The 17,728-nt window shown below is 30.7% G+C and overlaps 1 protein-coding gene across 1 annotated transcript; it reads left to right on the plus strand.

Annotated features, from left to right (window-relative positions):
* The first annotated feature begins 15,831 nt into the window (after nt 1-15,831).
* On the plus strand, nt 15,832-17,450 carry LOC7462344 (stem-specific protein TSJT1). The gene is made up of 4 exons (XM_002316875.4): nt 15,832-16,314; nt 16,420-16,660; nt 16,793-16,913; nt 17,077-17,450. The coding sequence occupies exons 1-4, from the start codon at nt 16,103-16,105 to the stop codon at nt 17,268-17,270; spliced, it is 768 nt and encodes a 255-aa protein (XP_002316911.1). The 5' UTR covers nt 15,832-16,102; the 3' UTR covers nt 17,271-17,450.
* The last annotated feature ends 278 nt before the right edge of the window (nt 17,451-17,728 follow it).

Below are 17,728 nucleotides of genomic sequence, written 5' to 3' on the forward strand. Positions count from 1 at the left end.
GAAAAACACTTTAAAAAATAACCACTGTTATAATACCCAACACTACCTTAAAAATATATATTATTTTTTTGTTTTAATTTAGTATTTTTGATATTTTTAGATTATTTTGATATGCTGATATTAAAAGTAAATTTTAATATATATATATATATATATATATATATATATATATTATTTTAATATATTTCAAAGTAAAAAATACTTTAAAAAATAACACCTACAAAATATCAAATGATATTTCTCACGTGTTTGATTCTTCATCAAAGTTAATTTGATGCGAATTTGACCTACATTTCACTTTAAAATCTACATCTTATATAACATCATAAATAACATTTCATCCTCCAATTACCTTAAAGTTTCTTAGTATAAAAACATTAACTATTATTAGGATATGAGAGAATGAGTATAGAGAAATAAGCTTTTCTACAAGTGTGAAGAGAAATCTTGTAAAATAAACTTTTATTTATTGGTATAATCCTATCAATGCAAATGAAGAAAGGAGCTAAACTTACCCTGCTGATATTTAATCAATTGTGATAATGTCCACACACTGTAGCGCAGACATTTTTTGAATTTATTTTTTATTTAATTATACAATAATAAAAATATATTTTTGTAAGAGAAATAATTAATAAAATTATTGAGAAAGATTTTTTTTCAGTTTTTTTCTGGTTCATGTATTTTTTATCTTGACAAAAAAATAATTTTCTTATTAGCGTCATAGTTTATTAAATAAAAAGCAACAATAATATGAAAAAATATTTATAAAATTATAATGATTTGAACTAAAAAGAAAAAACGCCTATCTTTAATCAAAAACTAATTTTATTATTCATGGATTTCTTCTTTATTTAATTTTTTTAATAAGATGTATTGTTTTTATATAAAAACCTATTATGATTGTGAAAGCAAGTTTCAATTACAAAATTAAAAAATCATAAATTGGTATTAAAAATTTTGAAAAATATTATATATTAAAAAATAAAAAATATACATATTTTATTCTTATTAAATATTAATAAAAAAATTATTTTAAATATTTTACCTATCAAATTAATGCATAATTATTCATAAAGTAATTAATAATATTATCATAAAAAAATAATTAAAAAGAATATATATAAAAAAAAAAGACAAAGTATGCTAGGTCCTTGAAAAATAAGTTGGATGCCTAATGGCATTGTTTTTAAACCCAGCCAGGCCTGGCGGATCGATCCGGGACTCGGTTGACCCGAGGTGACCAGATGGGTTGACCCGGTCAAAAATTCGATTGCAACCCATTGACTTTTTTGTTTTTACTAAAACGATGTCGTTTTAATTTTTTAAAAAAATTAAAATTGACTCGGACAACCCGATTAAAACCTGAAACCTAAAACCTAGATCCGGGACTTTTTTTCTTTTGGAACAAGGATGACATGTTGCCTAACAAATGTTTTTAAAATAACAGGTGGTGATGTGTTGGCTTCTATTTTTTTTTTTTGTCACTTTTATGGTTGAAAAATTAGGGTCTGATTTTTTTATTTTAAAAACTTTATTTTTTATTTTTTTATCTAAAAATATTCAAATAAAATATTTTAGAAACCTCAATAAACCCATTTTAAACTCTAGAAAAGCTAAAATGACCCTAAAAAACTAAAATTCAACCAAATAAACAAACTTTATGAGTAGCAATATACTTTTCTCAACATTTTCATAAGGAAATTCTATTTGCATTGAACCCCTCTATGGAAGGTGAACCCATTGACAATATGATTGCCCTTTTTCATTGCTAGAATGAGGAAGACCGTTCACTTTCTTTCTCGTCTAAAACAAACATAGTTTATAACTGAAACATGAAATCCTAAAAAATCAAAGACCAAAAACAAAAAAAGTAAAAAAAAGCCTGATCCTTTGTGCTTGTCCTAAGAGGGACCAGACTGGGGCAAGTTAATTATAGCAATCCACTAGTGCGCTTGAGTTTGGTGCCACAGTGAAATGAAAAAAAAAATGAATGAAGTCCGAGAAAATGAGAGTTGACATGAGGAGGCCCTTCGGTGAAAAATCATCATTTAGAAGTAAGCTTTTCCAGTGTTAGTGGCTAAAGTGTAATATCAAGGAATAAGGCAAATTAACATTCCATTGTCCAAAACGGCAGTGGTGACCCTCTCTCCCTTTCCTCTGTAATTCGGTGGCTGAAGGTCTCTCTGTTTAATTTGAATTCACTGATCGGTATCTATCAACTTAGATGATGTCCATACGGCGGGTATGACGGATGTTTTAACATGCAAACCAGATTCCTTACCAGCCTAAATACCTTGGGCTTTCCTAGCTATTGGTGCAAGTCCTAGAAGATTGTCTACTTGGAGACCAGTTATTTAGAAGATCCAAGGCTTGGTTTCAATCTTGGAAGAGAAAGTCTTTATCATTGGGTGGTAGACTTTGTCTTGTGATCATGCCTGTTTTTGCCAACCCTCCTCTCTAATTTATATCTAGCTTCAAAATCTAGTCGGTGTGGTTTTGAGGCTAGCTCGAAACTCTTGCAGAGGCGGTTTTCTATGCAGTGGAAGTGTGGAAAATTAAGAGAATAAAGCCATTCTCTTCAAGTGGTTATGGACAATGAGTGGCTCGATCGTAATTCAGGATGGGAACAGTTTATACGGTAGAAGTATTATCCCTTTTCGGTGAATGCCGGCATCCCTCATTTTGTTGGTGATCTGGGACGAAATCACACGTATTATCGGCGGTCAAGAAGCTTGTCAGCTGCTCTTTGAACTCTTGTCAGATTCAATTTGGCACTGGTGATCTGATTCGTTTCTGGACAGATCTTTGGATTGTACCAGTACTATACTGATCTTAAGATTCCTTTCCAATTATGTTCTATCTTTCTTGTTAGAAGACATGGGACACTGGTATGATGATGGGGTTTGCGTTGTCAGATTCTATAGAGGCGAAATCTGAGGCGTTGGGAGCTACCTCAGTAAAGGAACCTACTGCATCTTATTTCGGCAGCTAATATTTCTCAGACCAGAGATGATCGATTGCTATGAATTCCTGACTCGAAATCTTAAACACAAAATCTTTTCTTGAAAGAAGAAAGATTAGCTACTGATAAGGCATTGAATTACTGTTGGTCTTTCTTCGTATGTATGCCTCGTTGACGAATATTCCCACATGCATGGAATTATCATTTTGCAGTCACACTACTGTGTGTCTTGCCATTAAAAAAAAACCCTAGACCTTAACCACATCATCAAACAGTTCATTGATGTTTGATTAGCCAATCGTCGAATATTCGCACTTCTATTTAGTTTTTTTCAAACTCCAACGTATAGAGCTGCATTATAATGACATTAGAAAATTAATAATTTTAATTATTATTTGGAGTTCATTTTATATTATTTTTAAACCACCTTTTTGGAGACGAAATCATGCACAATCAAGAATATTTTATACACAACTGAAATTATATGATCAATGACCAATAGTACTGGGCATTTCATCCCCTTGTACTCATTTGTTTCAGGATCAAACAAGGAGGAGAGGACGAGTTTTAAGGTCGATGGAGCTGTGCTCTTCTCATCTTATTATGAACCAAAGAAAATCAAATAAACAATTTTATTGCTTCTTAATTAATTACTGTTATTTAATTAAGATATAAAGGAAATCATCGGGTCTGGATCAAATTATTGCCCCTCTTACAGATTTCATGCACCAAGACAAGTCATTTGTGTGGACTAATATTGGCTATAGATGGTTCATGGAATATATAGAAGGCAACTTTGCCCTATATTATCAGACTCCAACTTTGCCTTATAAAATTAGATCATACACCTGCCTCTTAAGAAATTAAAGACTTCCATTTCCTTTATCAAGAAGGAAAAAAAACACTTCCCATTCAATTTCACAACAGAACCTTGGATCTTTCACTATATTTTCTGGCAAATTGTCGGGTTATATACATCTTCTAGCTAGGTTATTTTTTTAATGAAAATGTCAATATATAGCTTATTGCTTGCATTCAATAAACCTAGTGAAGATTAGTCTATTCTAAGATATTCTTTCAGTGCTTGATACGACCTGGAGCATATACAACATGCAATTCGAAGATATTCTTCCAATGCTTGATACGACCTTGAACATATATAACATGCAATTCTATATAGAAATACTTGTGGAGATAATGGGAAGATAATTATAGTGTTTTGATGAAGGATCGAAAAGTGTTTTAGATGATTTAAAAGTTGTTTTTTCTCGGGTTTTTTAAATTTTAGAGTTTTTTTTTATTAATATGGGTGTTCGGGTCAGCTTGCACGCACTTCGACTAATCTCACGGGTCCTGAAGTTAACGACCATGTAAGCCTCTAATGGTCATCATATTAGTAATCACAAGACTCGAATCTAAAATCACATGAGAAATAAATCTTTTTATCCCAAGTTTTTACCATTAAATTACAACTACTATATATTTAATTTTAGAGGTTTTTTTCTCCTATGAGCGGTGGTCTTGAAAATAAAAAATTGTGTTGATGTATACATAATAACCGTGATTAGAAAAACAATTATGAAGAAACTATAATATTTTTAAAAAAAAACTTTTCAAAAGGGTGTCATCTGTTATGTTAGTTTTTTTAAAAAAATAAAAAATAAAGTTGGTATATTTTTGCATGAGTGGCATTCGCTGGCAAAGATCTAAACGCATCTAGACATGTTCTCCTGTCTACTGGTTGAGCTTTTTAAGTTTGAAGGATCGATGTTATCCAATTTGCTCTTTTATGCTTTTGATATGGAGGACAAAGACACCAGCCTATCACCTCAGTAGTTCATAGGGAATCTGACCTAATTTCCAGATCTGAGCCATCAGTTCTTAATTAGTGACAGATGGGAGCAGCCATGCCAAAATATATATTAATCATCTACCACCTGAAAACTCTCTGATGGAAATTGTGTGTGCACTGAAATACTGTAAGCAGCACATATTTCTTCTTCCCAAGTTGCTCCAAGTTTGGTATATGTTTCCTTTTCAAATCTCTAGTGACAGAAAGATATGTATCAGCAGCAGCAGCAGCTCCAAAACTAAGAACTCAGAAAACCCAAAATAATATTCTGCGCGCTACCAATCGAAGAAACCAAGAGCTTAGCCCAAATTTTCAATCTTGAGTTTGGCTAAATAATTTGTTCTAAACATGCTCTACCCTTTTTCTTTCTTCTTTTTTTTGTCTAATAGTCCACCATTCACTCTGCAAAGAACCAAATTAAGCCATGCGCGAAGACGGAATCTAGTCATCGCTCAAGAACATACTCAAAGCCGAAAAGTCAAGATGGAATCACATGATTTATTACTATGGAGTTCGAGTAATTCATGGATGGTATTAGCTGTCAAGAGCCGTACGTTTCGTCTGTGACGACAAGATAAGTACACAAAATTTGTTGTTTGGGTCCACAATATTGAAAAAGTCAAGAAATTAATTAAAGCATATGATTCCAATATTAATTCACTTCAAAACGACAAGACAAGTGATGGGTGATGAAATGTGCAGCAGCTTATCATTGTCGTTTTCCTTACAGAAGTTGTGGACCGTGGACATGTAGTCACCGACACTATTATGTGATTTGGTCTCCGAGATTATCGGTTTTAGTTTATAAATATCAGGATAATCGGATATGGTTATTAATTTTAAAATTTATGAGATTAGTTAAAATATATACTGAAAATTTATGTTAATAAAAAGAAATTATTAAGAGATAGTTTATTTTTATGTTTTAAAATGTTTTGAAAAAAATTAAATTTTATTTTATTTAAAAAAAATAATTTTTTTTGTTTAAGATCGTTTTAATATATTAATATTAAAGATATTTTTTTAAAAAATATATTATTTTAATATATTTTAAAATAAAAAATATTTTAAAAAATAATTATTACTACATTTTCAATCCCTCCTAAAATAATAATCTGAGAAATTTGAGATAGGAACTTGAGGTATTTGAGATGGTAACTTGAGATATAATTGTTTTATTTTTTAAAATATTTTTTTTAAATTAAATTAAAATAATAATTTTTTATTTTTTAAAATTTATTTTTAATATCAACATATAATATTATTAAAACAAATTTAATCTAAAAAGAATTTTGTTTTTTTTTATTTTTATGAAAACTCCTCAACACCCATGAAGGAGCATTAAAATAGGAGTCCAATTTGCGGCCCACTCCAACAACGCCAGTCATATTCATGTAATGGGCTTTCTATGGATCAGGCTATGGTCGTCGATAAATATAAAGCCAACATTGGGCCTCTACTATCTACTGAGTGTTCTTCCTCCCACAAATTAATATCTGAATATTATAGGTTATCAGGCTATGGTCATCGAGTGCTGAAAATTTGAAGATTCAGCAATTGTTAACGAGGTGCGCAAACACGGCCTTAGACTACCTACCGCTCTTCGTTGCGGATAGTATCAAAATCTATTTTTAATGTAAAAATATATATATAGACTTTAATGTTTTTTTTAAACCAAGAAAAGTTATTTTTAAGAAAAAAATGCAAATAAAAAAACATGATCTCATGTCTTATGAAGCTAATCAATTTTTTTTATTTGATTATATGTAAATACTTCTTTTGAAAAAGTAATGATTCAAATTATATCAAAACAAAATAATTTGCTAGGATATCTCCACCTCTTTTTATTAATTTAACTTGGCCCTAGATGTGGCATTTTGTTTGGTCCAGGTTTCAAATTAAACTGAGTTGAAGTTGTTTTGGTGTAACTTGTTTGACTTGACGGGTTCAAATATGAGTTCGTCAACCCAGTAAAACCTTGATCTGACTAAAAAATATTGTCAATATGTTTTTGTTTCACTTTTTTTTAAAATATTGAGATGATAATATTTAGAATCAGTCTAGAACAACCCAATTTAACTTAGGACTTGAGTCATAAACTTTGTTGGGTTGAATAATTTTTTTTAAGAATTTGTTTTTTATTTAATTATAGGATACTAAAAATAGACCTTCACAAGAAAGGACTAAATAATATTTCACAAAAAAAATATCATTAAGGGTTATTATATAAAAAGAATGCTTACTAAATTATAAAAAAACGTGATATAATCTTATTCAAAAATAAAATAAAGATTGAATGGTATTTAATAAAATAATATTCCAAATATATTTTTAATTTATTTATTTATTTATTTTAATAAAAATAAACTTAAATTGAAGGGGTATAAAATTAAAGGCCAAAATAAAGCTAGATGTTAAGGTTTGGGCGAGCCAACATGTATGATCCATTAAAAAAAGATAGGAGTTTGAGATTGAAAGGTCGAGCACGTGCATGACCTCTTCTTTTTACTTGGATCAAAAGGTGAATGACATGTCATCCGCTATTTATTATTATTATTATTAGAGAAGTCAAAAACTTTTCTATTTATTTTCAACAAATAATATCTAATGAACACCTTTAGAATCTCAATAAACTAATTGTTTTAATTTAAAACACCTCTACATTAGTATATATATATATAAAATCTTTCTCAACCCATTTTTTTATAAGATAAAAGGTAAAAAACATCTTCATTGAACTGCTTTCATCAAATAAAAATCATTGACACTAAGAAGAATTTTTTATAATGTCAGTACATTGCCAACTAACAACTTTTTCTCTTTTCTCTTATTTTTTAGTGATTTTTTTTCTCATCTCTTAAACTCAAAGTTAAAACATAAATAAAATAAAGTTTTACACCAAAAACTAAATTTCCAAAACTAAGAAACCTAAAACAAATTCAATGTAGAATATAACGACTAAAGATAACTTTTTATGTGAATTTAAGATTGGTCACCTTGGTTTTTTTGTTTTTTATTTGGTCCTTACTTTTGTAATTGTATCTTAATGCCACAAATTAAATCAATACCTTATCAAATTGACCAACAATCAAGATCTAAAACATTATTAAATCTTCATATCTCAAAAAAAATGTCAAGGATAGAAACCATAAAAAAAAAACACAGAAAATGAAGAGCCATTCTTTTTCTTTTTTTTTTATTAACGTGGGTATCCAAGACAGCTTGCACGCACCTTGACTAATCCCATGGGCCCTAAAGTTAACGACCATGTAAGCCTCCAGTGGTCATCATATTAGCAATCATAGGAATCGAACCTGAGACCACATGAGAAAAATGAAGAGCCATTCTTGGTTGAGTTGGTTATAGCCCAACCGAGATTGTTGCCTTTTTAAAAACAATTGTATCAATAGATTAATTGTTGATGTAAATAAAAAGAAAATAATTAATATAAAAAATGATCGAAGATGAAAGAATAGAAATTATTTAATTATGTGTTTTGATGTAAAAATATATTATAGAAAGAAATAATAATAATAATAATAAAGTTGGGAGGTTAAATCCTAGCTTGGAGATTAAAATTTAATCCCAAACAGGCCCACTTGAAGAGTAACAATTACCTCTTTTAAAATCTAATCTCTTTCTAAAAATAAAAGAAACAAATTTAATTGATACAAGGGTAGTTTTCAACTTCTATAACCTTTATATTAAACATGTTCTTAATAAAGAAAGAAAGAAAAGTATAATAAAAGAAAAGCAGATTATGACCCATTTGAGAAGGGATGACATGAAAGGGTTTGAATTGCATGCATTAAAACTAAATATTTATTCATACGAATATTTGAGATAAAACTGGAATTTTATATGACAGTTAGTGTGTTTGGTATTGCGATAGCTGTTGTGGTTGTGGTTTGAAAAAAATTGTTTTATAAAAAGTACTTTTAGTTGAGGTTGGTTTGAAAAAATAGGTGTTTGGTTAAAACTGTGATTAAAATTGAGGTTGAACAAAAAGTAGTTTATTGTGTTTGGTTAAGAATGCTTTTGAAATTGAGGTTATAAAATAATTTTAAAAAATACATATTAATATTTATGGTTTTTAATTTAAATATTGTAGATTTAACTATTGCTATTACATCATGAAATAAATCATAATTTATATATAAAAAAATTTTATTGTTCCATGAAATTATCTACAATTCCATTACATACAAAATTCATCCGACAAGAACTACAGTTTCCATGATTTTTTGAGCGTGCAATAAAATTAGATAAAATATTATCAGGAATAAAATTGAGATTACAGTATGAATAAATTTAATTCACCTTAAACTAATTTTTTAAAAAAACAAAAAAAAAATTATTCTTCACGTTCACGTGAACAGTGCGAGTGAAATCAATTAACTGCACTTGTTTTTCAAAACAAAAAAAAACTGTTCACGTGAACAGTGCGACAATGGAGGCATGCTGCAAGAAGCAGCTCCCACCTGCTTTCCTTTTCCATGCGTTTGTAACGCAAAATTTCGTGGGACCCGTGAACAGTAACCTATGTTTTTTTGTTACCAAACTTTGTTGCATCTGCGTTTTAAGAAAACGCAGACGCAACTTCTTAGACAAACACTGTCTAAAAAAACCTAAAAAGGCTTTACTTTTTCACCGTGTATATAGTTTATTATGAATTGAAACAATAAAATAACTACTTTGTTATTATTAAACAAAATTAACTAACTTGTTATGGGGAGCAATATGGTATTTTCCACATGATTCATTGATTATTATCATATAAATTGGGCAAATTGATCTTTTCACTTTTTTAACATAGTAAAATAATTTAATTACCTTTAAAAGCAAAAAACAAATATTAAACTAGCATCCAGGGGCTTCTTCATCTTTTTCTCTTTTTTTTTTAAATACAATGAAATAACAGAATTACCCTTAAAATAAAAAACTATTAAGCTGGCATCCAAGGGATTTTTTGTATTTTCAACCCGGAATTTTTTTATATATATAATTGAGTTAACACAATGGCAATTTGATATTTTAAAAATAAAAAATATTATTTAAAAATAAAAAATGGTTGGCACATGCAACGCACCATCAAGTGGGAGACACCCGTGCCATTTGGGAAACGCGTGAGGCGTCGTACAATGGCTGAATGGTTGGTTCTGGGGTAACGTTCGAAACATTTTTGTGACCCTTTAATCTCTGGCAGCGCGTGTAGCTAATGGACCTTCAATATGGTGCTGGTGGCCTTTTATACCCTCCCCCCTCCCTCTCCTTGATTTTCCTGCTTGCCATTCCATTTTTTCAAAGCAGCCCTTCAATTTATTCTCCCTTATGTTTGGTTGTATTTATTTGCTTATTATTTATTTCATTTAAAATATTTTATAAACTTTTTTTTTTAATTTCATCATCCTTTATTTTTTTCATCTATCATATTTGGTTTTCATTCTTTTGATTGTTGTGTTTCTTTGTTTCTTTGTTTGTTGGTTTTTTTTTTATTTTCTTGATTTTTTTGTTTTTCCATTTCATCTCTCATTATTTTTTTCATTTAGTTTTCATACCAGATTTAGTCTCCATTCTTTTATTTGTTTTTTTTTTATCAATTTCTTAATTTTTCTTTTCTTTTTTAGTTTCGTCCCTCGTTGTTTTCTTTAAATTAGGGTAAATTACTCTAAGCATCTCATGGTTTGATCATTTATTCACGTTGCAACCAAGTTTTTAAATATTACACCTTGCATCCTGAACTTTGAAGGGGAGTAACACTTTACATCCTTAGGAGTTGGTGCCAAAACAAGTCAGCAAAAAAAATGTATTTATTTAAAAAAAATGTTATTATATTTGAGATAATGACTAAAGAGTCCATGAAGACTAAAAATAATAAAAATGCCACTAAAGAGTCATTGGTTTGTTTTAGAAATAGTTGTTGCTTTGTTTTTTATTGAGAATATTTGTTGCCCATGGTATAAATAATTACAAAATAATGCCATAAATTTCAGTATTTGACAACCATTTTCAACCACATTCAAGCATGCTTTACACCTCCTTCTCGTCTTTCCAACATATCCTCCCCTATTTTCACTAGAATTCCATCAAACAAACTAAATTCCAATAATATTCAAGCATGATTTTTTTTTTATCATTGTTTTGTTTTTTTAATCATATTATTAAATTAACCAAATTTATTGAATTCATTCAAATTAATGACGTGGGTCCTAAATTTTTCTTGCTCCTTTTAAAAAACTATTATCACTTTATTATCTTCTTTTTTTACGTTAAGAAATTCCAACTGTTACAGTAAAATACAATATGCTAATAAAACCAAACTAGATTTGTGGACCTGCGCTATATCACGAGCCAAATTATTATTATTTTTGCGTAAAAAAACAATGTCCAGTCATCACAAGCACATTCTAAAGAAGAAAGACAAATCCGCGACTCGAGTCATAGACTCGATTGGATAAAATAAGCTGATTTATTTTAATTAGATGATAAAAAAACGCAATGAACCAAATGGACCAAGTTAAAAAAAAAATTGATAACCTTGATAAAAAAAAATCATTTTTCAAAATGGAAAAACGACGTAGCTTAATTCTCAATCAACTAAATACAAAAAGATAAAATTGAGTCAAAAAAATAACAAAAACAAATTAACCCGAGTAAATCCAAGTTAGCATGACAAACCTGCAACTTGGATAATAAGGATGGGATAGCCCAATAGAAAATAGATGGGAAAAATAACAAAGCCTAATTTCCAACAAAGTAAATGTAGAATGATGAAACTGGAAAAAAAAATCAACAAACAAAAATGACCTAAAAAATAAATCAAAGCTAGGTAAGACCATAGTTTTAAAACTCGATCTGACCTGAAGGGTCAACCCGGGACCCGGCTGACCAGGGGCTAGAACCGAGCCAGGTTTAAAAGCAAAAAACCTATGAGACGTGGTCAAAGACCCGGGTTGACCTGGTGACCTGGTTGACCCAGCAAGACCTGGTCAAAAACTCGGTTGCAACCCATTGACTATTTGTTGTTTTCTAAACAAAAACAACATCATTTTGCTTTATAAAAAAAATTATGGTGTTGACTTGGTCAAAACTCATGACTCGGGCCCTAGGTCAGGTCAACCATCATGTCAGGTTTAAAAACTATGGGTAAGACAACTAAACATCGCGACTCAGAACATTCTAATAGGATAACCCGATAAAAAGCTAAAACATTAAAAATGATGGAGATTAATTTCAAAGAGAGAAATTTTAAAGGAAGGAACTAAAGAAGGATTAAAATTAAAAGAAAAGGATACCTCATAAAAAGGTCTTATCCAACTCGAGTTAACATGTCAGACTTGTGACCTAGATCATGAGATTAAGATAACCTAATAGAAAAGAAAGCAAAGAAAATCACAAAGCTTTTTTTAAATAAATAAAAAAATATCAAATGATGAAATAAAAAAAGAAAATAACTTAAAAAAACAAAAAACAATGATGTAAACCCATGTTAACGTTTTAAACTTATGACTCGGGTCATTAAACCAAAAGCACCTCATCTACAAAAACTGCAAAGCCCAATTCTCAACCAACCAAATATTGAATGATGAAATTGAAAAAGAAAAATCAATTATACAAAAGGATTAAAAAAATAATAATAAAATGAATGACAATCAAAATTGAAATAAAAAATAAATAGAGGACAACTAATAATTTTTTATTGAAAGGTAAAATTAAAAAGAAAAATCAATTTAACATAATGACCCAGAACAAAACAAAAAACAATAAAAAAAATAAGGCCCAAATAAAAAAAAAATTAACATATTACAAATTTGAATTCAATGATGAAATTGAAAACAAACCGAAATTTTATAAAAGAGCCAAGAACAAAAATTAGAAATAAAAAGAATAAGAACTGAAGTTGAAATCTCAATAAAAAAATGGGTAACTCTTAAATTTTGAATAGCTAGTGTGAATTTCGATAGGAGGAGAGAGAAAAGAGAGAGAAAAATCATTTATGACAAACCATCCCACTCTAGCCACTATGTGTTGCCCCAAAGAAAGAAGACGTCATGATACTTCCAACGCTTCCACAAAAGGTGGCTTTTGACCCCCGCATGATGTCTCACATGTCGTTTAAAGATGGAGAAAACATCCTAAACACTAGCATGTGCAACGCATGCACCAACCAAATTATTCTACCCATTTACCGTTATCCCCAAATTTGTATATTTTTAATTTTGATCTCTTAAAAATCAATTGTTGAATATTCTCTACTTGTTCAAATTTAGTCCCTATAGCTTTATTATTTTAAATCAATAAAATCCTATCGAAATTTGGCAAACAAGCAATATTTTTTTTCTTGACACCTTAAGATCCCTTATTGAAAGCAGCCAAAGCAATTTGCCTAGTCTAATCCCAAATAAACACAACGTTGAAGAATCAAATAAAAAAAATAAGGGATCAAAATGGAAAAAAACTAAAGAAAAGAAACATTATTATAGTGAAAAATATTAACTAAAAAGCTAAATGGCATGGGGTCCACTGTGCAAAATACATTGTACATCCCCTCACAAGACACTTTTGATGAACAATTCACAATGTTTTTTTTTTTTTTATCATTTTCTTTTACATTTAGCACTTATGGGACCAAATTATAAGTCAATTTATTAGGGGGGATTGAAAGCTAGGGGACTAAGCTAGAAAACACATAGGGAATGAGTGGCTTTAAAAAGTTTGGACACAATATTTATTGTAATCCCTATATTTTTATAAATTATTGTTATTGGGCACTTTCAATTTCCAAAATTAAAGGGAAAGATCAATTTTGATCCAAAACTTTATTTTTTTTATTTTTTAGCCCTAGTATGAGAGAGATAAGAGAAAGTCATTGGAATCCAATGCTAGAGAGAAAAAACAAATCTCCACTTACATTGATTACAAACACCAAAAAAGTTGAAATTTGAGTCAAATTGCTCCTTTTGATGAGAGGAGCTCATATTAAGAGTTTATTTACCTTGAAACCGCTAAGAAAAACATATCTGATCTTGGTAAGATTTTTTATTTCGGGTTGATTTCGAGTTTTAGGATGGTTTTTTGAGGTCATGAATGAGTTTATCAAGTTGCCTATAATGTTTTCTAGGTGTTTTTGGTAAAATATTGGTTGAAAATTCAATTTTTGGATCTAAAGAACCAATAAACCCATTTTTCTGGCCACTAAAAATACAAGTGACACGTCAGCTAATTTTTTTTAAAAAAACAAATTTAGGATGAACAACATGTCATCCGTCCCAAATGCTAAGAAAAAATGGCCCAGCTGCGCAGGCCCTAACAAAATGAGCCTGATGGGCTGACCTAACTTGACATGCCCAGCAGCGCTTAAACTTTTCTTCTCTTTTTTTTTGAAAAAAGTATTTTTTTATGTTTTTTTAAAATAAATGTTTTTTTTCAAAATTATTTTTTATTTATATTTATATCAGTATCTTTTCTCTCTTTTATTTTGTTTAGAGAACCTCTTTTAAATGACAATTATTTTTTTGTTATGCATTTAATTTTTTTAAAAGGTTTTTCCGTTTCATCTATAATTTTTTTAATCTTTTATGGAGATGAACTTTATTTTTGAAAATAAAAAAATTTAATTTTCAGATAATATTTCTAATATGTACAGCCTTACTTGGTAATTTTTTTCCTATTATTTTATTCAATCAATTTAATGTGTGTTTCTATTTATATTATTGTTTGATTGAATAAAAAATTTATTTAAAAAAAATTAACAAACACAATCGAGTAAATATCTCGTCTTGTGAAATTAAATATTTTAATATATATTTATCTCTTAATTTTTTCAGTTTTGTTTTTAGTTATCATTTATAATTGTTTTGTAAATATTAACAGATATAGTCTTTTATTTATTTGATTATATTATACATAAACTTCTTAATTTTTAATTAGAATTGTTTTAATTACAAAAACACGTAAAAAAATCTATATATATCTTACTTTTTTTCTATAAAAAAATATCTTACCGACGGCGAACGATGGGTGAAGTATCTGGTTTTATCTCTAACGTTATGTGACTTTTTCCAGACGACTTGGTTATTTGATAAAACCATAGCACCCACAGAAACACTAAAAACGCACACAGAAAATTTTTGCTGCGGACCTGTCTCTGTCACGGTGATCACTTTTTGGATAAGCCATTCCCATCGCCTTACCTAACGTTAATGATGAAGCCCCTTTTTTTGACTTGTGCTTCCACTTAAGATTGTTAAATCTTGATTAAAAACAAATGAAACACTGTAAAAAACGAGAAATTCAAGAAATCTATGTAAACAGAGGTGCATATCGTGAGCAAGTTGCCTCGTTAAATCCAAGGATTATGGAACATGACAAGCTATTGGTTAAGAGCTTCTACCCTTAATTCCACACAAAGCAACTTGATTTGATGAAGATCTTTTGAAGAAATGTTTAGTGGATTCTCAGTATCAAAAGCTTCACAGTAATGTTTTGACTAGGAATCTCTCTAAGAAAAATGATTTTACAGATGGCTGTAGGGAGAATCCATGGCTAGTTATCTCCCTGGCAAATAATTTATTACGTTTTGCTGCAGGAGGCTTTATTGTTCTTGCTAACAATACAGGAACAAATCGGTAGAATTTTGATTCAGTGATGGATGTCAGATAAATTCGAATCCAATAGGGTTTAATTTATTTATTTATTTATCTGTGTTCCATCATGCTAACTCACAAACGAATCACAAAACACTCTTGTTTTTTTTCCAGCAAAATTAATTCATTTTCCTCTTTAAAGAAAAACAAAATTGAATAATAGATTCCCAACGTTGATTTGCTTAAAGCTCAGTTTTGACTTGACTTAAGTAGCCCATGATGAAGAATACGAACAAATACCACTATAACATTGACAAATAAGAGCAGTGAAGACAGGGACAGAACAACTACAGCAGGTGGGGGTGGGGATGGGAAAAATTCTGAATAGATTAAAAAAAAACAAAACTAGAAGTGGATAAGAATGCATTGAAGTACGAGGATCCTTATCCCCGATCATCCTTAAGCTCCATGACCCCATGAATATGGATAATATTGCCTCTGTCCACTTTACAAAAACAGAACCTTGTGCCTCAAACGGATCCTATAAATACTACAAAAGAACTTAATGGTTACCTCTCCTTCTGTGATCATATATCATCAACTCTTTAAAAAGAACTCGAAGGCATAAATTTTGGGCAATATTATCCGTTTTGGTGCGAGTGTAATCTTGGAAATTTAAGTAGAGAGAGAGATCAGAAAATGTTGGCAATATTTCACAAAGCTTTTGCTAACCCACCTGAGGAGCTTAATAGTCCAGCATCTCAAAGAAGTACTAGGAAGCCTAAGCTTCCTGATGAAACTCTGAGTGAGTTTCTTTCTCACCACCCTCAGAAGACTTTCTCCATAAACTTTGGTGAAGCTGCAGTGCTTGCTTATGTTCCCCAAGACAGCCCTTTCTCTCCACAACAAAGGTACGACCTCCTTATTGATTGAGTTTCCTTTCCACTGTTAACATTTTGTGGTTTGATTCATTCGCAGATTGTTAAATTACTGTCTTGTTGATCATATATGTGCAGGTTGTTTTGTGGTTTTGAGGGTATATACTGCCTTTTCTCTGGAAGCTTGAACAATTTATGCACACTCAATAAGCAGTATGGATTAACAAAGGGGACTAATGAGGCCATGTTTGTGATAGAAGCTTTCAAGACCCTTCGTGACAGGGGTCCATATCCAGCTGATCAAGTTGTCAAGGATCTTGATGGGAGCTTTGCTTTTGTTATCTACGATAGCAAGGCAGGAACCGTTTTCGCTGCACTGGTATGCTTAATGCATCATTTTGACTCATTTGTCTATTGGTCACTAGAATCTTATGAGCTATATATGTTCAAATCACATTCAAGCACGTTTGGTTTTCTCGGTCCTGATTCTAATTATGTTGTATGGTCTCAGGGCTCCGATGGTGGAGTTAAGCTGTACTGGGGTATAGCAGCAGATGGCTCTGTGGTGATTTCTGATGATTTGGAAATCATAAAAGCTGGCTGTGCCAAATCATTTGCTCCCTTCCCAACAGGTACCTTGTACTGTCATAGTAATGGCTAATCATATATAGTTCACAAATAACATCAATGTTTTTGCTGGACTGGCATCACTAGCAGTCTGCACAGTCTGGATTTGCGTTGTAACCTTTCTCTCAAGGGTGATCTACTCATCAAAATGATGATGATGATGTGCAGGATTTATCTTCCATAGTGAAGGAGGTTTGATGAGCTTTGAGCATCCGATGAACAAAGTTAGAGCCATGCCAAGGACCGACAGCGAAGGATTCCTGTGTGGTGCAAATTTCAAGGTTGATGTCTTCACAAGAATTAATAGCTTACCCCGTAGGGGAAGTGAGGCCAATTGGACCGAATGGGAATCACACAGCTGATCAAGGATTTGCTGTGTTCAATTTGTAGCCGGATCAGAACTACAAGCAAGAGCTAACGTCTTCTAAACTGATCTATTTTCTTCACGTCGTCTGTTTTCTTTCCTTTTCTTGCTTTTTTTTTTTGTGGTCTGTTTTCTTCTCACTCAGTACAAATGTCAATAAGAAAGAGTGATACGTGTACATTCGGTGCGCAGAGCGTTTCTATTTATTTATTTCATTTTCACGAAGCATTTAAAGCCCCAAGCAAACCTCCTCGGTAAAACCCCTTTCGCCCAGTCATGAATTTGGAGAATCAATCTGAATTTGCACACTTGAACGTAAAGGCATTAGCCATGCTGTTCAACAAATACTGATCCATTACTCTACTTAATTGTCAAAAACATTTCATGATTGCTGGTTTCGACTTCATAGTTGCAGGGTGAAAACCGCAGCAGAAGTTAAGGTAAAGACTTGCCGCA

This window comes from Populus trichocarpa, chromosome 11 (assembly GCF_000002775.5).
Source record: "Populus trichocarpa isolate Nisqually-1 chromosome 11, P.trichocarpa_v4.1, whole genome shotgun sequence".
Classification (NCBI taxonomy): Eukaryota; Viridiplantae; Streptophyta; class Magnoliopsida; order Malpighiales; family Salicaceae; genus Populus; species Populus trichocarpa.

Excerpts from the sequence above, each read along its gene's own strand:
- LOC7462344 (XM_002316875.4), top strand. The coding sequence starts at position 16,103 with ATGTTGGCAATATTTCACAAAGCTTTTGCTAACCCACCTGAGGAGCTT. Across the intron at positions 16,315-16,419 it reads CCTTTCTCTCCACAACAAAG|GTTGTTTTGTGGTTTTGAGG; the intron begins GTACGACCTCCT and ends ATATATGTGCAG. Across the intron at positions 16,661-16,792 it reads GAACCGTTTTCGCTGCACTG|GGCTCCGATGGTGGAGTTAA; the intron begins GTATGCTTAATG and ends GTATGGTCTCAG.